The 25,719-nt window shown below is 45.6% G+C and overlaps 1 protein-coding gene across 1 annotated transcript; it reads left to right on the top strand.

Annotated features, from left to right (window-relative positions):
- Positions 1 to 323: 323 nt before the first annotated feature.
- Positions 324 to 25,416, top strand: LOC121585014 (thioredoxin reductase 2, mitochondrial). The gene is made up of 17 exons (XM_041901325.2): positions 324 to 461; positions 807 to 872; positions 2,164 to 2,220; positions 2,384 to 2,528; positions 3,977 to 4,051; positions 4,474 to 4,552; positions 4,724 to 4,786; positions 5,253 to 5,323; positions 13,086 to 13,105; positions 13,390 to 13,481; positions 13,783 to 13,957; positions 17,427 to 17,563; positions 19,619 to 19,714; positions 20,308 to 20,400; positions 21,323 to 21,394; positions 21,698 to 21,795; positions 22,769 to 25,416. Exons 1-17 carry the CDS (start codon positions 386 to 388, stop codon positions 22,890 to 22,892), a joined length of 1,539 nt encoding a protein of 512 aa, XP_041757259.2. The 5' UTR covers positions 324 to 385; the 3' UTR covers positions 22,893 to 25,416.
- Positions 25,417 to 25,719: the final 303 nt, after the last annotated feature.

The following is a 25,719-nucleotide window of genomic DNA, read 5'->3' on the forward strand; positions in this document are numbered from 1 at the left end:
CGTTCCCTTCACAGCTCCGTAGGCAAGCACCATGGTCTTGTAGTAGATGCGAGCCTCAACTGGAAGCCAGTGGAGTGTGCGGAGGAGCGGGGTGACATGAGAGAACTTGGGAAGGTTTAACACCAGACGGGCTGCAGCGTTCTGGATAAGTTGTAGGGGTTTAATGGCACAGGCAGGGAGCCCAGCCAACAGCGAGTTGCAGTAATTACGTAGCTACTACAGTAGCAATTTATCTAATTATGTTATATTTCCAACACTACAACGCCATTTCAATTTTGCAACATTTGACAACGTTGCGTTAGTGAATGTGCCTCCCATATGTAAAATCAGTCAGGCACATTTCCAGACACCTATGACTCCGTGAAGGTCCTTTGTTAATAACAAAATGGCAGCCTTATGTGGAGTTAGACACCGGTGGAAACGCACCAACTGCATTCAAATTCTTACGAGAAACTTGACTGGTAGGGAGGTTGTTTCCATATTACTAGTTAGCTAGTGACAAACTGAGAGATTATCGCACAGCGTTTAGTTTTTTTTATTTGCTACATTACAGTGGCTAACATGACCCTGCTAGTTAAGCTAGCTGTCACTGCCAAGCAAGCTGTCAGTGTCAACTATTCCTTGTCGACAATAAGTGTCTTTGGTAGAATAACGTGCTCTTTTCAAATGACCTTCACTCAGCACTTGTCAGCTTGGTTTCTAGATGAGTAACCTCATGTATACATTCTGGCTGTGTGTTTATTATGGTATCACTATCAGCATTGTCCCAATAGAGATTGAATGGCAAGGCATTTGGTTTGTTACAGGTACAATTGACTATGATCTCGTCGTTATTGGTGGTGGCTCTGGAGGTCTGGCTTGTTCCAAAGAAGGTGAGTGTCTCAATCTTAGCATTAGTATTACAATACGTTATGCGATAGGGACTTACCTGTGTGAAGTCAGTGTTCTTGAGCAGCGGTTCACGTCTATTTCTATGGGCACAAGCACTGTTAATGACAAACTGTTTACACCCCTCTTGTTGGCGGAGAGAACATTTAGCAGGTTTAAAGCTTATTTCCTGCAGTTCTATACATTTTGTCATTTGTCTTATGTGTGTTCATATGATATTTGAGTGAGTCAAACATTGCAACAAAATCAATGGGCTAAAAACACTAGCTAAAAAACGTTAGCTGACATGGGCTAGTTGATCTTGACATTTCTGACAAGTTACAAATAACGTTAGCTCTCTTTGGTCTGCAATGACTGACATGACTAAACGAAAACTGCTGATGCAATACCCAATTTTGAAATTGCACCTTGTGCATTCTACTATTACAACTTTCAGGAGTAAGTTGAAAGCTGGCCTGAGCCCCCCAGTAAAATACTGCTTGAGTAAAAGTATTTGGTTTGAAATATACTAAAGTATCAAAAGTAAATGTAAATGTATAAATCATTTCACATTGCTTTTATTAAGCATACCAGATGGCACAATTTTCTTGTTTTTTTATTGTAAGGATAGCCTGGGGCACACTACAACACGCAGACATAATTTAAAAACGAAGCATTTGTGTTTTGTGAGTCCACCATATCAGAGGCAGTAGGGATGACCAGGGATGTTCTTGATAAGTGTGTGAATTGGACCATTTTCCTGTCATGCTCAGCATTCATAATGTAACGAGTACTTTTGGGTGTCAGGGAAAATGTATGGAGTAAAAAGTACATTATTTTATTTAGGAATGTAGTGAAATAAAAGTAAAATATGTCAAAAATATAAATGGTACAGTACAGATATACAAAAACGACTTAAGTAGTACTTTAAAGGATTTTTACTTAAGTACTTTAGACCACTGGGAACCACTGTTCTTGAGGATAGTATACAATCATGTACCCCAGATGGTTTGTCCTATATATGAAGGTTTGTATATGTGGGATAACGTCTAATCTAATGTCTAATTCACAGGAGGTTGGTGGCACCTTAATTGGGGAGGACAGGCTTGTGGTAATGGTTGGAGTGTAATAAGTGGAATGGGATCAAACACATGGTTTCCATGTGTTTGATGCCATTCCATTCGTGCCGTTCCAGCCATTATTATGAGCCATCCTCCCCTCAGCAGCCTCCACTGGTCTAATTGCAGCTTTACTGAACATGACAATTGACCAAAACATAATGTACTTTGTTTTCAGCGGCCCAGCTAGGACAGAAAGTTGCTGTGTTAGATTATGTGGAGCCGTCAGTTAAAGGTAAGAGAAATGTTATACTGACTGTACATTCCATCATAATCATCTTGACTTGAACCGTAATGCATTTCTCCTTCCTTGTCTCGGAGTAAAGAAACATTATGCATGTTGTGACCAATCTGCAAGAATATAGAAGATTTTAAAAAATCTCATGCTACCCTTTCAGGTACTAAGTGGGGCATTGGTGGTACTTGCGTGAACGTGGGCTGCATTCCCAAGAAGCTTATGCACCAGGCTGCTCTGCTGGGCACAGCTCTGAAAGACGCTCAGAAATATGGCTGGCAAATCCCTGGGCCCATCTCCCATGACTGGTAAATCTCATTAGTACGAGAACAATAGAAACCTGTGGATATGCATACACTGCTCAAAAAAATAAAGGGAACACTTAAACAACACATCCTAGATCTGAATGAATGAAATAATCTTATTAAATACTTTTTTCTTTACATAGTTGAATGTGCTGACAACAAAATCACACAAAAATGATCAATGGAAATCAAATTTATCAACCCATGGAGGTCTGGATTTGGAGTCACCCTCAAAATTAAAGTGGAAAACCACACTACAGGCTGATCCAAGTCAAAATGAGGCTCAGTAGTGTGTGTGGCCTCCACGTGGCTGTATGACCTCCCTACAACGCCTGGGCATGCTCCTGATGAGGTGGCGGATGGTCTCCTGAGGGATCTCCTCCCAGACCTGGACTAAAGCATCCGCCAACTCCTGGACGGTCTGTGGTGCAACGTGGCGTTAGTGGATGGAGCGAGACATGATGTCCCAGACGTGCTCAATTGGATTCAGGTCTGGGGAACGGGCGGGCCAGTCCATAGCATCAATGCCTTCCTCTTGCAGGAACTGCTGACACACTCCAGCCACATGAGGTCTAGCATTGTCTTGCATTAGGAGGAACCCAGGGCCAACCGCACCAGCATATGGTCTCACAAGGGGTCTGAGGATCTCATCTCGATACCTAATGGCAGTCAGGCTACCTCTGGCGAGCACATGGAGGGCTGTGCGGCCCCCCAAAGAAATGCCACCCCACACCATGACTGACCCACCGCCAAACCGTGTGATTGACTTGGAGTTACATTATGTTGTTTAAGTGTTCCCTTTATTTTTTTGAGCAGTGTATTTCTTGAACTATTTTGGAAAGCATCTTAGATGTAGCCTAGTTGGAGGCCTGCAGCGTTCTTGAATTCCTATCACTAGATTCAGTAAATAAGTATATATATATATATATATTTTTTATACCGATAGTCATTCTGGTTACTAGGTTAAATGTTGGTCAATAAGCATTCGACATCTAGTGGTAATCTAGCAGTAATACATGATTGGGGGGATTGACCTTGGGTGTACATTCAATTTTGTAAAACATTTTAGTAATTTAGCAGACGCTCTTATCCAGAGCAACTTACAGTAGTGAGTGCATACATTTTGGTACTATTTCATACTGGTCCCCTGTGGGAATCAAACCCACAACCCTGGCGTTGCAAGCGCCATGCTTTACCAACTGAGCCACATGGGAAGAATACATGGTGTCAGCATTACATGGTTACTCACACACAGCTCACCACAGGGCATCTTTGTTCTGAAGTGTGTTCACCACACTCACAATCCACCCAAGTTTATTAGCTAATTTAACGACGAATGCTTGCCACATAATGGACACTTTCAGAGTGAAAATGTGCATTGTTTTCTTTTGTCTTATCACAGATGCCTGTCCTATACCATGTCTAACTGTTTCTCTGGTGTGTTTCTCCAGGAGTACCATGGCAGAGGCTGTGCAGAACCACGTCAGGTCCCTCAACTGGGGTCACCGTGTCCAGCTTCAGGACAAGTGAGTGACACCCCCTTACCTACAGCCACTGTATACCATAGATTCTGTTGTAGACTTGGGCAGTGATTTTAAACATACATACCTGCGTTTTGCAGACCTTTTTTGTTATGACCTGTTGGTACACAGAGGTTACAGCGATTCGGGGATCAATTGTAAATAAATGGTATGCTAAATTGCATGCAGTGCTCTGACTGAATGGCTACAGGGCTAAACAGGTGTTTCCCTGCCTGTATGTGCCCACACTCTCACAACAGATGTTCACATTGTGCAACCAAATCTCATATTGTATTATACCCAGTTTAATAGAAAACAGCTTTTAGCAATCTAGGCTTTACCTATCTCAGCCAAACCCTGTCTTTGCGCAAGATCTCCCATGAGTCTTCCTGTGGCGTTTGCGCTGGCATAATATTTGTGTTCGACAGGAAGGTGAAGTATCTGAACATTAAAGGAAGTCTGGTGGACGAGCACACGGTCAAAGGGTTAACCAGGACTGGAAAAGAGGTAACACTAATTTAAACTGGGAGTTAATGACAACATTTTAAAATGTTCACCATATCTGTTTTTTTTTTATTAATTGCTGTTTCACACAATTATAAGGAATATAATTTCAACACTGCCATATATTTTTTTTATACTGAAGTTGTTATCATGTCGCTCCCCCTTGTCTGGCAGATTATGCTGACTGCTAAGAACATTGTGATTGCCACTGGGGGGCGGCCAAAGTACCCCACACATGTAAGTATTAACCTCTTTCCTTCTCCATCCTCTCCCTCTATCCCGTTCTCCGTCTGTATGGTGTCCTTGTCCAGTAGACAGCTGCTGATAACACCACAGTGGATCTGGAGCTTTTGATGGCATGGTGGTAAAACATGTCTGTCTCTGGGTGGTGGAGGGAGGTTGTGTCTGGTTCTGCATCCCAAATGTCACCCTACCTATTCACTATTTGGTGTACTACCAAAGTGCACTACATAGGGAACAGAGTACCATTTGGGACACACGCTGGGTCTGAGGCCTCCCTCTATGTGGTGTAGCACAAGCTGCTGCGCACTGTCTGTTGATAACAAACTAACAAGGAACAAAGACAACCTTCCTCATCTGTCCAACGGAGCTGATCTTTTACCAGAGGCTGTACTGAGAATTGTATGATTCAAACGGACACGTGTTGTTGTTGTGTTGAACTGTTCTATTTCCTGTGTTGTAGATCCCTGGAGCGATTGAGCACGGCATCACTAGTGATGATGTCTTCTGGCTGAAGGAGTCCCCTGGCAAGACGTGAGTGGTACATCCTGTGACTAGGGCTGTGGCGGTCATGACATTTTGTCAGCCGGTGATTGTCAAGCATATAACTGCCGGTCTCGCGGTAATTGACCAGTAATTAACATAAACACATTTAGCATCTCCTTACTTCCACGCATAGCCTACAAGCTACTGATACAGACCTTTGGAACATGAGGTGTGCGACTATGATTTGAAAAAGTCACACACAAAAAGGAATGCACTGTTTATTTTCTTACTGCACACAAACTGGGCCTTATTCACAAGTGATAATATATAATTCACAAGTGATAGGCTAATATTGTCACCCATCAGACTATTCTTGATTTAATCTTGTCTTTACATATACTAAATAATATATGTGTGAAATTAGTTTTGATTTAGAATGGACCATTGGGGGCAGGGGAAAAAAATACAGGTCATCTATGCACTTACTGTAAATAGCGAATGGAGGACACTTTTCCCGTGGTTCATTTTCATGCCATCCAGGTAGGCAATACTCCTGTTGTAAAGCGAAGCAATGTGCTTAATATTAGGAAAGTTTAGAAATAAATATAGTAGGCCTAGCCTATAGAAAGTTGATGGGATCCTCCTCTTTTTAATAGAGGCCATCAAAATTCTGTTCTCTGACGCAATTGCATAGCCTATGGAAATGTAGTGCAACATGAGCTCATGGGCTCTCATGAAGTGTTTGATTCGATTTTTGATTACATTTGCATTGATGTCAAGATTGATTATACGGACAATAGAGTGCTGAGTACCAGGCAGTTAGCAAGTTTGGTAGGCTACTAATGACCATCAGCAGCATCAGAGCTTGGAGAAGCCTAGTTACCGTGACCAAACAGTCACTTGGAATTTGACTCCGGTCATGACTCGTGACCGCCGGTGTGGCGGTAATTCGGTCACGCTAACAGCCCTACAGTGAGGGAAAAAAGTATTTGATCCCCTGCTGATTTTGTATGTTTGCCCACTGACAAAGACATGGTCATTCTATAATTTTAATGGTAGGTTTATTTGAACAGTGAGAGACAGAATAACAACAAAAAAATCCAGAAAAACGCATGTCAAAAATGTTATAAAATTATTTGCATTTTAATGAGGGAAATAAGTATTTGACCCCTCTGCAAAACATGACTTAGTACTTGGTGGCAAAACCCTTGTTGGCAATCACAGAGGTCAGACGTTTCTTGTAGTTGGCCACCAGGTTTGCACACATCTCAGGAGGGATTTTCTCCCACTCCTCTTTGCAGATCTTCTCCAAGTCATTAAGGTTTCGAGGCTGACGTTTGGCAACTCAAACCTTCAGCTCCCTCCACAGATTTTCTATGGGATTAAGGTCTGGAGACTGGCTAGGCCACTCCAGGACCTTAATGTGCTTCTTCTTGAGCCACTCCTTTGTTGCCTTGGCCGTGTGTTTTGGGTCATTGTCATGCTGGAATACCCATCCACGACCCATTTTCAATGCCCTGGCTGAGGGAAGGAGGTTCTCACCCAAGATTTGACGGTACATGGCCCCGTCCATCGTCCCTTTGATGCGGTGAAGTTGTCCTGTCCCCTTAGCAGAAAAACACCCCCAAAGCATAATGTTTCCACCTCAATGTTTGACGGTGGGGATGGTGTTCTTGGGGTCATAGGCAGCATTCCTCCTCCTCCAAACACGGCGAGTTGAGTTCATGCCAAAGAGCTCGATTTTGGTCCCATCTGACCACAACACTTTCACCCAGTTCTCCTCTGAATCATTCAGATGTTCATTGGCAAACTTCAGACGGGCCTGTATATGTGCTGTCTTGAGCAGGGGGACCTTGCGGGCGCTGCAGGATTTCAGTCCTTCACGGTGTAGTGTGTTACCAATTGTTTTCTTGGTGACTATGGTCCCAGCTGCCTTGAGATCATTGACAAGATCGTCCCGTGTAGTTCTGGGCTGATTCCTCACCGTTCTCATGATCATTGCAACTCCACGAGGTGAGATCTTGCATGGAGCCCCAGGCCGAGGGAGATTGACAGTTCTTTTGTGTTTCTTCCATTTGCGAATAATCGCACCAACTGTTGTCACCTTCTCACCAAGTTGCTTGGCGATGGTCTTGTAGCCCATTCCAGCCTTGTGTAGGTCTACAATCTTGTCCCTGACATCCTTGGAGAGCTCTTTGGTCTTGGCCATGGTGGAGAGTTTGGAATCTGATTGATTGATTGCTTCTGTGGACAGGTGTTTTTTATACAGGTAACAAACTGAGATTAGGAGCACTCCTTTTAAGAGTGTGCTCCTAATCTCAGCTCATTACCTGTATAAAAGACACCTGGGAGCCAGAAATCTTTCTGATTGAGAGGGGGTCAAATACTTATTTCCCTCATTAAAATGCAAATCAATTTATAACATTTTTGACATGCGTTTTTCTGGATTTTTTTGTTGTTATTCTGTCTCTCACTGTTCAAATAAACCTACCATTAAAATGATAGACTGATCATTTCTTTGTCAGTGGGCAAACGTACAAAATCAGCAGGGGATCAAATACTTTTTTCCCCTCACTGTACCAGTAACACACACATACCATGCAATACTGTACATCAGCAGTTAACTGTGCCATGTACACAGACCGCTCGGTCATGGTGACCCATCCAGGACACAGAGCCGGTTCTACTAAGTGTTCTTCTCCTGACTCGGATTAGCTGTGTGTGTGTTTCCTGACCTTTGCTGAACACATCTCTAATCCAGCCATCTAAACCCTGTCATCACCTGTCTAATTGGCCTCTCCAAACCATTTCCACTTGGCACAAAATGGAGGTTGAGTTTAATGTTTGTTCATGTAACTGTACAGTGTGCCACCAGTGTAGAGCAGGGGGATGAGTTATGAGTCATCCACTCATCGAAAGTCCTTGCTAATATGCAGAATGAAGATAATCTACAATAGATTTCCATCCTCAACACTCATTTGCTTCCCGTTTTCCTCTCCACTTTAGTCACGTAGCCTAGCGGTGCAGAGTGTTGGGCCAGTAACCGAAAGGTCGCTGGTTTGAATCCCAGAGTCGACTAGGTGAAAAATCTGTCAATGTGCCCTTTAGCAAGGCACTTAACCCTAATTGCTCCTGTAAGTCGTTCTGGATAAGCGCGTCGGCTAAATGACTACAATGTATACTGAACAAAAATATAAACGCAACATGTTAAGTGTTGGTCCCATGTTTCATGAAGTGAAAAAAATTATAATTGCATCCCTGTTAGTGAGCATTTCTCCTTTGCCAAGATAATCTATCCACCTAAGAGGTGTGGAATATCAAGAAGCTGATTAAACCTTATGATCATTACACAGGTGCACCTTGTGCTGGGGACAATAAAAGGCCACTCTAAAATGTGGCGTTTTGACACACAACACAATGCCACAGATGTCTCAAGTTGAGGGAGCGTGCAATTGGCATGCTGACTGCAGGAATGTCCACCAGAGCTCTTGCCAGAGAATTGAATGTTAATTTCTCTACCATAAGCTCCCTCCAACGTCGTTTTAGAGAATTTGGCAGTATGTCCAACCGGCCTCACAACCGCAGACCATGTGTAACCACGCCAGCCCAGGACTTCCACATCCGGCTTCTTCCCCTGCGAGATCGTCTGAGACCAGCCACCCGGACAGCTGATGAAACTGAGGAATATTTCTGTTTGTAATGAAGCTCTTTTGTGGGGAAAAACTCATTCTGATTGGCTGTGCCCCTGCCCAGTCATGTGAAATCCATAGATTAGGGCCTAATTTATATATTTAAATTGGCTGATTTCCTTCTATAAACTGTAACTCAGTAAAGTCGTATTTATATTTTTGTTCAGTATATATGTACAGTATTTCCCCTGTGCCAAACAAGGCTGTCTTCTAGCGTTCTACCACTAGAGGGCGATATGAACTCGTACTGTAGAGTCCATTCTAAGACAATGCCACTCTCTGCGTGTAACGTGTTTCTCTGAATTGTCCTTCCCCTCTTTCAGCATCTTTTCTAAGCAATTATCACAAATATTTGCTCACAGCTTTTAATGGAGCTTTCAAGTGAGTGGAAAGAGCACTTGAGTCCAGGAAACCCTTTATGTGAGTGGGCCTTAGGTAGCGGGGCCTTAGGTAGTGGGTAGTGGGGCTGATGGATAGGGGCCAACTGTTAGTGATCTCTGCCCTCAGGGTACTAGGGGTTAGCATTAGCAGGCCCTCCCGTGGCGCTCCTCTCTTCAGACCGAGGAGGAGCTGTGTGTTGAGGAGCTGTTGACTAGTTGTTGTGCTGCTCTGAGCTGTCAGCTGTGCAGGTGGGGTCAGAGAGGGTGTTTGAGTTGACAGGCTGGCGGAGGTAGTGGATGGCTCCAGGTGAGTGATGAGTGCCTCAGAGGGACTGGAGCACGCTCGCTCGCACACTCACACACACCAGAGAGATGAAGTGTAGACATGAGTGTAATATGTTTTATGTAGACTTTTATTGCAGTATGTAATGCATCGTATTTCCATTTTCTAGGATTCTATATTTATTTATTCTATGTTTCCATTCAAAATGAATTCCAGTGCTAAAGGGCAGTGAACCAGGCTTGCAATGTGCTGTGGTTTGTCATCCTTTAGAGCAGCTGAGGAAATGAGTCTGTGATGACAAGATGCAAGATCAAAAGCACCCAGTGAGACAATTGTAACCCATTATTATCCTTTCTTGCTCTGTAGTCACTACAGTGTGTTAGGGAGTTGAGTTCACATCCTGTATCTTTGTATTTGGATTCAGATCAAGTCTGCTGCCCATAGAACTCTCCCCTCTTAGGAACACTTGTGAAAGAGCTCTGTTATTGCAGCAAGCATAGCAGACACACTGGAGGAGGACACTGATTCACTTATCTCTTGTCTGGACTGCTGAAGGCTGCTCCAAGGTTATGAGAAAGAGACTGAGGCAAATTCTTAACTACCACAGTCCGACATACTCCTACATTCATTAAGGTGGCTTTTGATTTGTATGTGTGGTTAATACACAAGCCCTAAACATTTGATAGTGTTATCTTTGTTGTAGGTTTCTCCCGAGTGGCGCAGTGGTCTAAGGCACTGCATCTCAGTGCTTGAGGCGTCACTACAGACTCCCTGGTTTGATTCCAGGCTGTATCACAACCGGCCGTGATTGGGAGTCCCATAGGGCGGCGCACAATTGGCCCAGCGTCGTCCGGGTTTGGCCTGTGTAGGCCGTCATTGTAAATAAGAATTTGTTCTTAACTGACTTGCCTAGTTAAATAAAGGAAAAATAAAAATACTTGTTATCCTTCAGCTGAGTCCAGTAACATTTGCAGGTCAGATACTGTATTACTATGTCCTCTCACTGGATCCCATCCCTCTGTAGTTCCTTGTTTCACAAGCAGCCATCCCCCGTTCACGCCTGGATGCAGTATTTTTGAGACCCACCTGTGAGGCTGTACCTACTGTATGTACATTGAACACCTCCACCCATGCTTTCAGACACCGCCATCAGGATGATGGAGAAATAAATATCCCAGAGACACTCTGACATACAATATAACCAAGCATAAACCCAGCCAGGGAAAGGAGATGTCTCGGTGATGAAAGTGTGGAATCAGGCTAAAGCTCCTAGCCTAATCCCTCCCTAAGCCACCTCAAAATGTTGCACTAATTGCAGATGTGCATTAGGTTGACGGGAGGAGCGGATACTGGTGCTCCCAGCGCTAGCATGTGGGGGGGGGCCTCGGCCGGGCCTGTGTGTGCACCAGGCTCCCTGAGCTGTCAGGGCCTGGGCCAAGGTAGGGAATCCTGAGGTGGGGGAGCCCTGGAGGGGTAGAGGGTGGGAGGGAGAGGGAGATGCTCTCCATGCGGGTGACAGGCATCACTCAGCGGAGTGATGTGTGGACTGAGCCCTGAACACGGAAACATCGCACACCCCATCCCCAGGGATTAGTCTGAATGCTAGCAATTAGCTCCACAAACAACAGGGGGAGCTCAGGGCTGGATTAGAGGTGTTATTCACCTGGCCCACACACACAGAGAAAGACACACAGATACACGCACACACACACACACACACACACACACACAGAGAGAGACACAGACCAAATCCGCCACCCCCTTCGTCTTTTTCTCTCTTATGCATCCCCACCCTGCATATCTTTCTCTGCCTCTCTCTCTCCACTGTTTACTGTAATGGGACCTTCGATGTTTGAACAGCATTTTCATCACTTTTAAATTCGACACATTCAGAGTAAACATTTTTGTTTTGTTTAGCACAGTATTCAAGATAATTTGAAAGAAAATGTATGAATGAATATAGTGTATCATATAGAAAAGCACATATACCTGTACTATGTAACCTCCAACATATACCTGTACTATACACTATATATACAAAAGTATGTGGACACCCCTTCAAATTAGTGGATTCTGCTATTTCAGTCACACCCGTTGCTGACAGGTGTATAAAATCAAGCACACAGCCATGCAATCTCCGTAGACAAACATTGGCAGTAGAATGGCCTTACTGAAGAGCTCAGTGACTTTCAACGTAGCATTGTCATAGGATACCACCTTTCCAACAAGTCAGTTTGTTACATTTCTGCCCTGCTAGAGCTGCCCCGGTCAACTGTAAGTGCTGTTATTGTGAAGTGGAAACATCTAGGAGCAACAACGGCTCAGCCGCGAAGTGGTAGGCCACACAAGCTCACAGAATGGGACCGGCAAGTGCTGAAGCGCGTAGCGCGTAAAACTTGTCTGTCCTCGGTTGCAACACTCACAACCGAGTTCAAAACTGCCTCTGGAAGCAAAGTCAGCACAAGAACTGTTCGTCGGGAGCTTCATGAAATGGGTTTCCATGGCTGAGCAGCTGCACACAAGCCTAAGATCGCCATGCGCAATGCCAAGCGTCGGCTGGAGGTCCCGTGTAGCTCAGTTGGTAGAGCATGGCGTTTGCAACGCCAAGGTTGTGGGTTCGATTCCCACAGGGGGCCAGTATGAAAAATGTATGCACTCACTAACTGCAAGTCGCTCTGGATAAGAGCGTCATGCTAAATGACTAAACACGTTCTCTGGAGTGATTAATCACGCTTCACCATCTGGCAGTCCGACGGACTAATCTGGGTTTGGCGGATGCCAGGAGAACACTACCTGCCCCAATGCATAGTGCCAACTGTAAAGTTGGAATAATGAGGAGGAATAATGATCTGGGGCTGTTTTTCATGGTTTGGGCTAGGCCCCTTACTTCCAGCGAAAGGAAATCAACACTACAGCATACAATGACATTCTAGATGATTCTGTGCTTCCAACTTTGTGGCAACAGTTTTTGAAAGGCCCTTTCCTGTTTTAGCATGACAATGCCCCCGTGTACAAAGCAAGGTCCATACAGAAATAGTTTGTCAAGATCAGTGTGAAAGAACTTGACTGGCCTGCACAGAGTCCTGACCTTAACCCCATCGAACACCTTTGGGATGAATTGGAATGCCGACTGCGAGCCAGGCCTAATCGCCCAACATCAGTGCCCGACCTCACTAATGCTCTTATGGCTGAATGGAAGCAAGTCCCTGCAGCAATGTTCCAACATCTAGTGGAAAGCCTTCCCAGAAGAGTGGAGGCTTTTATAACAGCAAAGGGGGGACCAACTCCATATTAATGCCAATGATTTTGGAATGAGATGTTCGACGAGCTGGTGTCCACATACTTTTGGTAATGTAGTGTATAACCTCCAACATATAACTGTACTATATAACCTCCAAGAGAAAGCTTTTAATTGAAAACATGTAAGATTAATGCATTTCTTTGTTTTTACCTTTCAGACTTGTAGTTGGTGCCAGCTGTATCCTTTTGACTGCACTTGAACATGAGTCACTGGTTACACTGTGTAGTGTCACAGTGAGTTGTTGTGGAGCATGTGACTTGCCTGGCCCTAATGTTGAAGGCAAAAAGTGGTGAATTGCAGGTCGTGGTGACCCCTTCTTCCTAGACTGGGTGACCCCACAGTCTATCTCTACCTGTTATGCTCCGGTTTCTCAGTTGTCAAATGTGCTTTAACTAAAGATAGACAAGGTTCCTCTATGAGAGCGTTTGTGTTGTTCTGTTTTCCTAAACACTGGGATGAAGATGTGGCCCTGGAGTGTGCTGGCTTCCTGACAGGTATTGGGCTGGACACCACAGTCATGGTGCGCAGCATCCCCCTCCGGGGCTTTGATCAGGTACTGCTGCTCTTTTGGCATTTTTTTATAGCTTGTACACTATTTCAAATAATTTCTTATTTGTCTATACATGTTTATTATACAGTACTGTCTGTTGATTAAACTGTAGCCACAATTCAAGTTTTAGAGATATGTATGAAGTCAAAGTATAATTTATCACTGTTATTTTATAGATGTATTTTGTTGTCTACTGATGGTATTGGGGGCTTTCCTTTACAAATCTAAGTTTGGAATAATACTTCTCCCAAGTTGGAGTGCTGGAAAGGAAACAACCTGTATTTCCCTCTTGTGTGTGCTGCAGCAAATGGCAGGGCTAGTGACAGACCACATGGAGGCCTATGGCACCAAGTTCTCCTGGAGGAATGTCCCTAAGAGAGTGGACAAGCTGTCATCTGGGGCGCTGCAGGTGACCTGGACAGACAAACAGACAGGAAAGGACCAACAGGACACCTTCGACTCTGTGCTGTGGGCCGTAGGTGAGTGTGTCTGGGGAGGAAGATAATTGTCACACAAATTACTACATTAGGGTATTACTGTTTGAAAGAAGTCCCTACCATTTTAGTAGTAGCTGCAATCACGTGTGTTAAGTAGGCCACATAACATACAATAGGCTTTGCAACGACGTATCCTGAGATAATGTATCAGTTGAACTACTCGTCGTCCTCCCTTTCCATTTGTTTTATTGTCATCCACAATAGAGTGCATTGTCAGCAGACTGAGAGGGTATCAAGCTCAAAAACAAGGTAATAAAGTGTGAGTGATGGAATCACCAGGGGAAGTGTTAATCACCCAGCCCAGTGCTGGGTCCTGGTCCTGGGTTCTGGCTCAGGAGGGGAGCAGGATGCACCCAGGCACGGGGTCACTGCATTCCCTCCTTTGTTCTCCCACTCTGCTCTGGGCTTTCCTGCCCGTCGTGCCAGCCGTGCGGAAACCAGGCTGCCCGGCCGCACCACCTCATCCACCCCGCAGCATCTGCACAGCCGGCCCTGTCTGTCTGCGGCTCTGCGCACCCACCAGACCTCTCTCTCGCACAGTTATTTTCTCTCTTTATCACACCATGTCATTTCTCTCATTCCGCCAACCAGCACAATGGAGGGAACTTCCACCTGGCTGCCCAGCCGACGTTTATTTGTGTTGAGATGGTCCCAAAACCTGACCTTACACCACACTGAGTCCCAGCAGTGTGTGTGTAACAGCCAGGACAGTACCAGCCAGGACAGTACCAGCCAGGACAGTACCAGCCAGGACAGGCTAGGGTGGGTGTCTCTCTCTCTGCCTGTGCGTGTGACAGGGACCAGGATATGGGTGACCTTTATGGAGAGATTACGTTCTTCCCGCCCTGGCAGGTTGCTGGGGGAATATGAACATCAAGGCACAGTGTCGAGTCTGTCGAGTCACTGCACTCAAAATACCCAGACCTTGAGACTAATGGGAAATTGGCAGCAAGAACAATATTTTCAGAGTTGTTATATTTCAGTGGATAGACATTCTTCATGGTTGAGATGGTGCAAGCAGTGCAGGTCTCACATCCTCCCCTGCCCTCTGTGTATGTGGGTTATTGGTTGTAAGAGGAATATGACTTTATTATTACCTGATTGCTACCTTACATTACTACCTTACGGTATAGGCTATAGTCTATTGCGGGCTTTACCCTGGTGTTGTCGTGCAGGGCAATGAGTACATCTACATCCACTCCTGGGCCTCTGCTTTGAAGTGTGTCTGTCTGTCTGTCTGTCTGTCTGACTGTGGGAGTTATGAGGGGCCTCTCTCCACTTCCTCAATGTGCCCTTTACACTACAGGTCAGACTGGGTCTGTGCCCTCAGTGGAGCTATAAAAGACCGTGGGTGTGTCCTGATTCTCCACCCTTTTCTCAAAGAGTGCACTTGCATACTTCCCGTCATGGATTTAACAATGGTGGAAACTCCCTCTAGCCAATGATTACACTTGCATTGATTAATGCTTGTAAATCAATGATGGAAAGTGTGCAAGTGCAGTGAACTACTCAGAGGGAGGGATAGGAGGCTGGTGTTGGTGGTCTGTTCCAGTCCTGTAGCTATAGCTGCTTCTCCATGCTCAGCCTTCCCAACCCCAAGGCCTATCCTTCCTCAGGACTGCACCCTAGGCCAGGTGGCCAATTGCACAGAGGAGGAAACAGCGTATTTCCTCTGGGTGTACAACACAACTCTTCTCTCCCACCTATTTGTGTTACCCCAACCCTTTTCCTCTCAGATTTTGAGAGGGACACCAAAAGAGGTTGAAGTTTGTGTGATGCATATGCCTCCATATGAACTGAAGTAGTTGGATGTGAAGCCTCTCTGAGAGAAGCCTACTCCCAATACTCAGAAAAGTCTCTCTGAGCCAAAGTGCGGAATCTGATACAATCATATCTCTCTTATGCTCATTTTAGGCCTTAAATAGACTGCCTTCTCAGAAAACTATTTTTGGAGACAAAATCATTGATTTCCCCAAAATGCAGTCTGTCATTATTTTCTCTTATCTATGTTCATTTGATTGATGTAAAAAGCTGCCATGTAGGCCTAGCTGGTCTCATTTCAAGTCGTGCCAGAAAGCTTGTTGTGGCTAATTAGCTGTTGGGTCTTGAGATTTCCTCTGTGTGCTACAACAGTCATTGTTCAGCATAGTCCTATCAGGCCTGCCTGTCATTGGCTGTCATTGCCCCTGTGTGTGGCTCCACACTCACTGAAGGCTCTTATCAGCAGACCCTCTGTTGTTGTGTCCACACCACACAATGGAACAGTGGCACTCCAACAGTCTCCAATCCTAGAGGGAGAAACCCAGTTAGGCAGGAAAGGCCAGTCGTGAGTGGCTCTAGTAGCCTAGTCTATACATATAGAGAACAGACTGGATATTAGTCTAGGATAGCCCTCCTGACTCCAGTCTCAGTGGTGCTTGGTAGAACTGAGCTGTGATTTGGTAGGGTGGGGCAAGACCTCCTAAGAACCAACTTTTTGTAAACACAACTCATGCTACAATGTCCAACTATGCACTGTCTCTTAGGTAAGGTAATCATGCAGTGTGCTCTCCCGCTGGTATACATAAAAAAAGATCGATATACTTTGAGAAAGGCAGTCGTGACAGGTAGAGATCCCTGTGTTAGACCTAGTCTGCATAGTTGAACACTGGTGGCTCTGCATGGGCCTTCTAGACTAGCCTAGTGCAACTCCTCCAGGAAAATAGCTGCTATGAGCCTCACTGCCTGTCTCTCTACCACCCGTGCTGCAGTATAGGACAGGTCCCTCGGCCCTCCCAGTCCCAGGTCTGGCTGCAGCGGAGGAAGTTGTGCCTCGGCTCCAGCCAGGAAAAGGGTCTTGTTGGGGTTTGTTATTCTTGTCGTCCGATAGCATCTACGTGGGTACCTCTGGGCCCTACCAAGAAGGGGGGGGTTATTGTGTTACCCAGGCAGGGAGTGAGAAGGTGGGGAGGAGAGGGGGAAGAGGAGGGAGGCAGAGAGCCTCGACTAGGTCCTGGCCGGGCTGCAGGGGTGCTTGGTGCTCACCATCGCCATAGAGATGGGGTGACGAGATGGGCAAGCGTTGACAGCATCAGTCAACCGTACCGCAGGAAGTGGCAGAAATGACAACCAGCACCCCAGGTGGCTGATGGGATGCCTTCCTATCCCCCGCCAGCTCATTATTCACTCCGCCACCAAAAGACTCCCTCGCTCCCCCTCTCCCAGCTGTGCAGATGTTTTTTCTTCTAATTGCTGGATAAGATTAGCCTCTTTCTTTGTGTTGGATGGAGAGTCGCAGGACATGCCTTTAAGTTAAACCCTTAGCGTGCCAACTCAATGCTATGTGTTATGAACACTGAGCAACAGTTAGATTTTTTCTAAGAATCTTAAGATTCCCGTAACCTCCCCTCTCTCTCTTAATGTGTAATATAATATTGAGTTTCTGTCTTTGATTTCCTCCGTTTGACCATAGGCAGAGCCCCTGAAACTAAAACTCTCAGCCTGGAGAAAGTTGGCGTCAAGCTCAACAAGGAGTCGGGGAAAATACTTGTGGCTGCTGACGAATCCACATCTGTGCCGAACATCTACGCTTTTGGCGATATCGGCGAGGTAGGTGTTGATCATGTCCGTCATCCTCACAGCGTACCCACCCAGCCTTAAAACACCAACATGAACCTCTTCAGGAATGTATGGAAGACTGAAATGAATAGGCCTACCAAGGCGACACTTTATGCAAGAAACCATTGGGATGCAAAAAGTTGAAATTATACTGTAGTTCGCTCTTCAATCCCAAATGATTGAGCTAGATGGACACCATCTAATTTCATCACTTCAGATGTTGCCTATCTTTCCAATTCATTTGAGATTTAAGCATATAGCTGGAGCTACACAACAGATGGCGTGGGACACGGACTCCTCTCAAACTACTGTACTGCTTATCACAATACTCTTTCTACATGTATCAAATGTCAGTCCTGTCTTTTAATGAGGCCAGCTGTGGATTTCCTAACTTCAACAGGCCTCTTCAGACAGTTAGATTGACACAGGCCTTTGATGAGTCACTCTTAGCCCTGATGCCTGTCATCTTTCCACATACTGGGAGACTTTTTAAAAGGGGGTGGATTGATATTTAAGTCTATGTCCAAACAGAGCACCTTTTTGTGTTGAGACATTGAAGAGCACCTGTGGACTGCCAAGAAATGCATTACTATGACGCAGACTGAAGTAGTGTGTAAACACAATTACGGAAATAGCACCACACACACCTCCAGCGCTGGAGGAGCTGTCTTAGACACCAGGATGTGCAGCAGCGGTGGTAATCAAACTGGTTGCTCTAGATGTACACCAGCCCCTGTCATCTGGACAAACAGGTGGCAGAGCTGCAGGGTGAATTCTTTCTGAAAGCATGAATTAAAGGGATACTTCGGGATTTTGGCAATGATGCCCTTTATCTACTTCCCCTTAGTTGGATGAACTTGTGGATAGCTTTTTTATGTCTCTTTGTCCAGTATGAAGGAAGTTAGAGGTAGTTTCATGAGCCAATGCTAACTAGCGTTAGTGCAATGACTGGAAGTCTATGGTATCTAGTAGGCTTTGTGGAAGTAGATAAAGGGCCTTATTGCCAAAATCCCAAAGTATCCCTTTAAGTCATGCTTTCAGAAAGAATTCACCCTGCAGCTCTGCCACCTCCTGTATTGTTAAATTGTATGTAGGTGTTTGTACAGATGACAGGGGCTGGCGTACATCCAGAGCTACAGGGTGCATCCCAAATGGCACCCTATTCCCTATATAGTGCACTACTTTTGACCAGAGCCCTATGTGAATAGGGTGACATTTGGGATGCATCCACAGTCAATTATAATCCTCCTCAGTACATTACAGTACAGTCAGAAGCAGCATGTTGTGGTATGCCTTTACACTTGTACCTGTATACGGGTTGAAAATGGCAGATCTGGGCGCTGATAACCTCCTAAATTGGAAGGCAGTGGCTGTACAGTGTCATGCTATACATGACGTCAGAGCTCAGGGTCTCCGCTTCACAGTGCTGTATGGGTTTTGACTGACAGCCGTTCTGAACATGAGCACCGCATGCGACAAGAAGTTGCCCCCATCCCTCCCGCTAACTGGGCAACTTTTGCAAATTGTTTTGTTGTCTGAGTGAGGGAAATGCTGTAAATTATGTGGACTCAATGTATTTTGAAAGATGAGACGTTGCGGATTACAATAAATACCGCTTTGATGTCATACAAGCAAACCAAACACCCTTGAGTCCAAATGTGCAATTCCTACGAGTGTAACAATCAGTTGGGTAGAGTGGGGAAATTTGACGGAGGATACAAAAGCTATGTTTGTTTTTCAGTGTGCTAAGCAGTTACGAAACCTTTATTAGTCATTGTCATGGTTGTGTGTTCAAGCTGGAGGCTACAAGTTAGTCTACACAGGGACAACTGTCCCCTCTCGCTCTCTAAATAGCGAAAGGGCCTGTGTTAAGGAGGTGCGCTCTGTGACTGTGTGTTTTGTGCGTGGCCTGCATGCATACACACTGTCTGTCTGCTTCCCTGTCTGTCTGTCTGTCTCCTCTCTCTGTTTATCTGTCTTTGTCTGTCTGTCAGTCTGTCTCTCCGTGTTCTCCTGTCACTCATTAGCGTTGTTCTGTGTTTCCAGGGTCGACCTGAGTTGACCCCCACAGCCATTAAGGCAGGGAAGCTCCTCGCCCGCAGGCTTGCAGGCCAGACCAATGAGCTCATGAACTACGACAACGTGAGTAGACACACACACACCAAACACACACACTACTCCCATGCTTTCCCCCCCATCTCTCTACAGTTGTCTGTATGCGGCCTTTGAAGTCTTTGTTTTATGCTTCTGTTTGAGTGTGTTAAATCAGCTCCACTTCTGTGTATTGTGGTTTTAATGCCTAGTCGTTGTTTTCCCTGGATTATGCAGCCTGGTCTGACTCATGGAGTTTTAATGGGACACACTGCACGTCTTCTGCACCTCTTCCAAATGTTAATTCCTAAACCATTCGTAATAAGACTTATTGCTTAAATGCCTATTGTTTGTGCTCTAATTTCATCTTCGTTCCTTTTTTGTGGTCTTTTGTAGCTTTGTTATATTACCAATATATTTTACTCCCAGTGGTAGATGGTGGGAGATACAGTAGGTGACATGACAGGCCTGTAGAATGGGTCTGCCTATCTATGACTTTGTTTGCGTTGCCTTGTTTGCTGTATCCCTGACTTTCTGTCTGTCCGTTTGCCACCCCACTGGAGAATTGCTGTGTGGGGCTGTCTATCATCATGTAACATGATGTAACAAGACTTTATGTGCCCTCTGATTGGATGTGTTCCTAGGTTGCCACCACAGTGTTCACCCCTCTGGAGTATGGCTGTGTGGGCCTATCAGAGGAGGAGGCTGAGAGCAGACATGGGAAGGACTCCATAGAGGTACAATAGACCTCATCCTAAACCACTAACATGGTAGCTAGCTGGTATTCTAACTGAATGGAGGTCTGCCGAGGTCTGCTGGGGAAGCTTTCAGTTCTTAAAGTATTGTGAATCCTGGTGTGCCTCTGTCTACTGCTTTATACATTTGTGAAATAGAAAGTAGTGTGTGTGTGTGTGTGAGTGTGTGTGTGTGTGTGTGTGTGTGTGATTGCGTGTGCGTTTCGCTCCGTGTATATATGTGTGCAGCATGCCAGCTGCTAACACCTGCACCCAGAGAGCCCCGGCCTGTTGTAGAGCGAGGTGTTGCTCCACTGTGTGATTGACAGGTGAGCAGAGGGCCTGATTGACGTGTGTATCAGGTGCTGACAGGCCCTGCGTGATCTAAAGCTCCGCGGCAGGAGAGGTGCACCATGGGTCCTGACAGCTGCCTGTGTGCATAGCCCGGCCGGCAACTTGTGTCGGCACGCTCTCTGGCTCAATATAAAACACACACCATGAAACCAGGGTCTGAAATGGATCTTTTAAAACGAGCAAAGTGTTTTGAAAACAGTATTATAATTCCAGATTCATAGTGAACGATCTGATATGTAAAATACTTTTACGGACAAAAACACTGGTCTCACTTCGTTTCTTCTTTTTATTTTTAACAGTAATTATGTTGTAACATTATTGTAACTAAGTGATGTCTTGATAGCATAAATGAATGACATGTGGTCCTCTGTAGCTCAACTGGTAGAGCACGGCGCTTGTAACGCCAAGGTAGTGGGTTCGATCCCCGGGACCACCCATACACAAAAATTTATGCACGCATGACTGTAAGTCGCTTTGGATAAAAGCGTCTGCTAAATGGCATATTATATTATTATTATTATTATTATTGGTGGACTAATGGACATGTATCCCTCTGTTGTTCTCTGTCCAGGTGTACCATGCCTTCTACAAGCCTCTGGAGTTCACTGTGGCTGAGAGAGATGCCAGCCAGTGTTACATAAAGGTCAGAACAGCCCTCAGAGTAGGGGTTGCAAAATTCCAGTAAATTTCCCAGGTATTCCAGAAATCCCGGTTGGAGGATTCCTGGATAATCTGCTTATTCCCTCCTGATTCCAGGAATTTTCCAACTGGGATTTCTGTAAAACCTTTGAATTTTGGCAAAGTTGCTGGAATTTTGCAACCTTACCTCAGATCATCCCACTGTCACATACTGCGTAGCCTATAGTGTGTTGAAAGGCCTTATGTTGCCTCTGAAGTGAACCCTGGAGGTTTAGGGGGTGTAACGTTGGTTCTCTCACCGCCTAAGGTGGTGTGTAAGCGGGGTGGAGACCAGAGAATCCTCGGCCTGCACTTCACTGGCCCCAACGCTGGAGAAGTCACCCAGGGCTTTGCTATGGGCTTCCAGTAAGTCAACCACTCTGCTTGATGGAGTTAGATAGGGACTGAAAGTAGATCATACAGATGTTATAGGGTTGTGGTTAGTTTGTAAGAAACTGCTAAACTGCTAAAATGCATAGTTCTCATACTAACAGATGTTAGATCTGTAGATTCATTAATTCATCAAAAATGAATGGATGTCATGTACATTGTAGACTACATATAGGTGAGTATATACGTGACAAGGTGAGCCTGAACAAAAATATAAACGCAACATGTAAAGTGTTGGTCCCGTGTTTCATGAGCTGAAAATGTTCCATATGAGCAAAAAGTTATTTCTCTCAAATGTTGTGCGCAAATTTGTTTACATCCCTGTTAGTGAGCATTTCTCCTTTGCCAAGATAATCCATCCACCTGGCAGGTGTGGCATATCAAGAAGCTGATTAAACAGCATGATCATTACACAGGTGCACCTTGTGCTGGGGACAATACAAATACACTTTAAAATGTGCAGTTTTGTCACACAACACAATGCCACAGATATCTCAAGTTTTGGGGGAGCGTGCAATTGGCCACCAGAGCTGTTTCCAGATAATTTAATGTTAATTTCTCTACCATAAGCTGCCTCCAACATCGTTTTAGAGAATTTGGCAGTACTTCCAACCGGCCTCACAACCACAGACCACATGTAACCACGCCATTGGCTGGTCCTGGCTCTATAGTGGGTGGGCCTATGCCCTCCCAGGCCCACCCATGGCTGCACCCCTGCCCAGTCATGTGAAATCCATAGATTATGGCCTAATGAATTTATTTCAGTTGACTGATTTCCTTATCTGAACTGTAACTCAATAAAATCTTTGCAATTGTTGCATGTTGCGTTTATATTTTTGTTCAGTATAGTAAGAGAAACCTAAAGATGGGAGAATGGGTGGTTCTGTCAGGACAGGAGTCGGTAGTATGAATGAGATGTCTGTGTCTCTCTGTGTGTCTGTCTCTCCAGGTGTGGGGCCACCCTCACTCACCTGATGGAGACAGTGGGGATCCACCCCACTTGTGCCGAGGAGCTGACCAAAGTCAACGTCAGCAAGCGCTCAGGGCTGGACGCCACGGTTACTGGCTGCTGAGGTTAAGCACCCCCTTCTCTGAACACACCTGAGCACACGGGAAGGAACCTCCTCGTAGAGACAGGGAATGTGTCCCAAATGGCACCCTCTTCCTTATGTAGTGCACTACTTTTGACCAGGGCCCATAGGCCTCTGCTCAAAAGTAGTGCACTATAAAGGCAATACGGTGCCATTAGAGACGCATACAGGGAAGTAGTTGTAATGCATATACAGTATGTGCATATACATAGCTTTATATATATGGCTCTGGTTGCAACACTTTCTTGTCTCCTAGCCACCTCATAACGGTCCATGTGAAACCCGTAGAAGCACTCTCTGCTTAACATCCCAGAATCAGGTCTCCACTCCTCCTCTCCACTCCGTTTGACTGTGTCTTATCATTGCAGGGTCCTCCAGGTCATGACTGCAATGCTATATCTGGGGAAGGCAAGATTTGTGTCAGGTTTGACTAGTGGTCACATTAACCAGGCCATGGTTACCCAATTTAGCCCAGTAATGTATGTAGTATGTCCCCTTCTCCCACTTTGAAAGCCATAAGGAGTTCTAGACCCAGGTTCGTGAAAACGTCCAGCCACAAGCAGCATCCTTTTAAATACACTGTCTCATAAATCAGGATTAGGGCCCATTCCAGTTTGTTGAAACAGAACTGTATAAGAGAGAGAAAGCCGGGCAACTAATGTTTCTGAAATATATTCAGCAAATATTGTTGTTTCTCCGCCTGTTCTTCCTGTCCATTAGTCTTGAAAGTGACACATGCGTTGCCCGGATGACACTGATGGATGGGCCCAGGGCCGTCGCCGCGGTGACACCACCCCGTTTCCCATGGACACACACAAACAGTCGGCGGGCTGGCTGTCAGTCAGAGGGGTGCAGAGCAGCATAGGGCCCAGTCTGGGCCAGAGTGCAGAGCGCTTGATTAGGCCTCGAACTCACTCCAGCACTCTGCTCCCTCCCCCCTCTCACCTCCCCTCACCCCCAATGCACAAAGGAATACAGTGGGACTACAATAACAGCCTCTGTCAGTCTGTTTGTGGGGACGCCTTGGCTAGCAAGCTCTGGAAACCCAATCCTTCTATGGGAGAGATGGAGGGAAGGAAACTGCCTGGGCCTGTGCCTGGGCCACAGTGGTGGCAGTACTCAACGCTGCCTAAAGGTGGCGGTATTGCCCTCTTATTTTCTTAGAAAAACTTGCCAGTCAATAAATGTTAGGGTAGTGAAGTTAGTGTATAATGAATAAGCCCTGGCGCATTCAAGGTGCACATTTTAATCCTTTAATCCTTATTTGAGATATCTGTTATTGAATGAATGTGGAGACCATGGAGGGTTTTGTAGCGCCAACTGATAACATTGTGTATTTACATGGCTGGCAGTTTAGCCCACAAAGTCATCAGCCTCTGAGATAAGGCAATTTGTTTATTTCACTTAACTGGCATTATACTGTTGTGATTTTGACCAGTCACATAAATGATGTCGTGCTATTCAAGTCTTCAAACGTCAAGTACACCATTCCACACCAGTCCACTCTTTTCCCAATCATCCTTTCCTATAAGTACTGAAAGCTTAGAACTATGCAGTGCTGGACTGAGCTGGACAGGTCATGCAGTGCAGTTTGAGTGGAGTGGGGAGCGGTGGAGCTGAGGGGAGCTAAGAGGAGGACACTGGGCTGGTTTATTTGTGTTTGAACTCTAATCTGCCTGGCCTGATTAATGATCCTGATGAGGGGAGTGACAGCGCACTGCGCAGGATGATGGAGGGAGGGGAGAGCGGAGAGCAACAGCGCTACCAGGTTTATTTGGACCCGGGGTTGAGGGAGGGAGAGCGAGGGATGCAGCCAGACCAGGGGAAGAGGTGGAGGAGGGGATGGAGAGGTGGAGGAGGTGTAGAAGGAAGGGCCGATTCCTGTGTGCTCCGTTCAGGGACGGGGTGCTGACTGAAGGACCCTGACCCCCGCTCGGCAGGAACAGCTTGACTCTATCACCCACTACACGGGCTGAGGCTGGGGCCATTCAACACACACTGCCTGGTGTATCTGGTGTATTTAGCCAGGCAAATTAGTATATGCCTCATCTTGACGAGGCACTCAGTCCAGAGAGCAGGCTGCTACTGTTGATCCCATCTAACAGTAAGGTCCTGTATTTTCTGCATGAAGCTGCACAAACGCACAATTTAGAAGTTAGAATCATATTTATGACTGAATCATTAATTTGTTATTGTATTGTTTGAAATGTCTCTGTTAATTGTTGTTGATAGACAAAGTGCCTTGGGCCTAGGGGCTTAAATGGGAGAGCAGAATCAGCCTCAGCCTTGCAGAATGTAATGGGTCAGGGTTCAACTTTCAGGTCGCCAGCTAATGATAACTTGCACTAAAACCCACAACTGGGGAGGGCATGTCTGATGACACCTGGCGACCAACTTTAGTTACTGTAAATAGAGTAGCCTAATTAACAATTATTTATATGTAAAAGAAGGAATAAAATATGAGAATGCATTGTCTCCCATTAAAATAATGATGTCCTCTGTTTCACCTGGCTTGCCTTTCTGTCTGTGTCCGTGTGCATGGGTGTCTCCATCTGTGTGTGTCCGTGGCTCGATGGTTGTTAGTTCAGCTCTGCGTCGGAGGCTGTGTGGTGTAGTGCAGCCCTGTCACTCAACCCTCTGGACCAACAATGGCAACAAATTCCTCTCTGTTTGTTTGGTTAAGGACCGGGCTCTCACAAACCCAGAAACTCCTTCGAATCCCCAAGCAGCTTCACCCCTGAACTGAGGCCCGTGTCAATCTGAAATCTGCCCTCAGACTAGCAAGAAAGTTAATTGCGTGATAGTGAAC

This window comes from Coregonus clupeaformis, chromosome 16 (assembly GCF_020615455.1).
Source record: "Coregonus clupeaformis isolate EN_2021a chromosome 16, ASM2061545v1, whole genome shotgun sequence".
Lineage (NCBI taxonomy): Eukaryota > Metazoa > Chordata > Actinopteri > Salmoniformes > Salmonidae > Coregonus > Coregonus clupeaformis.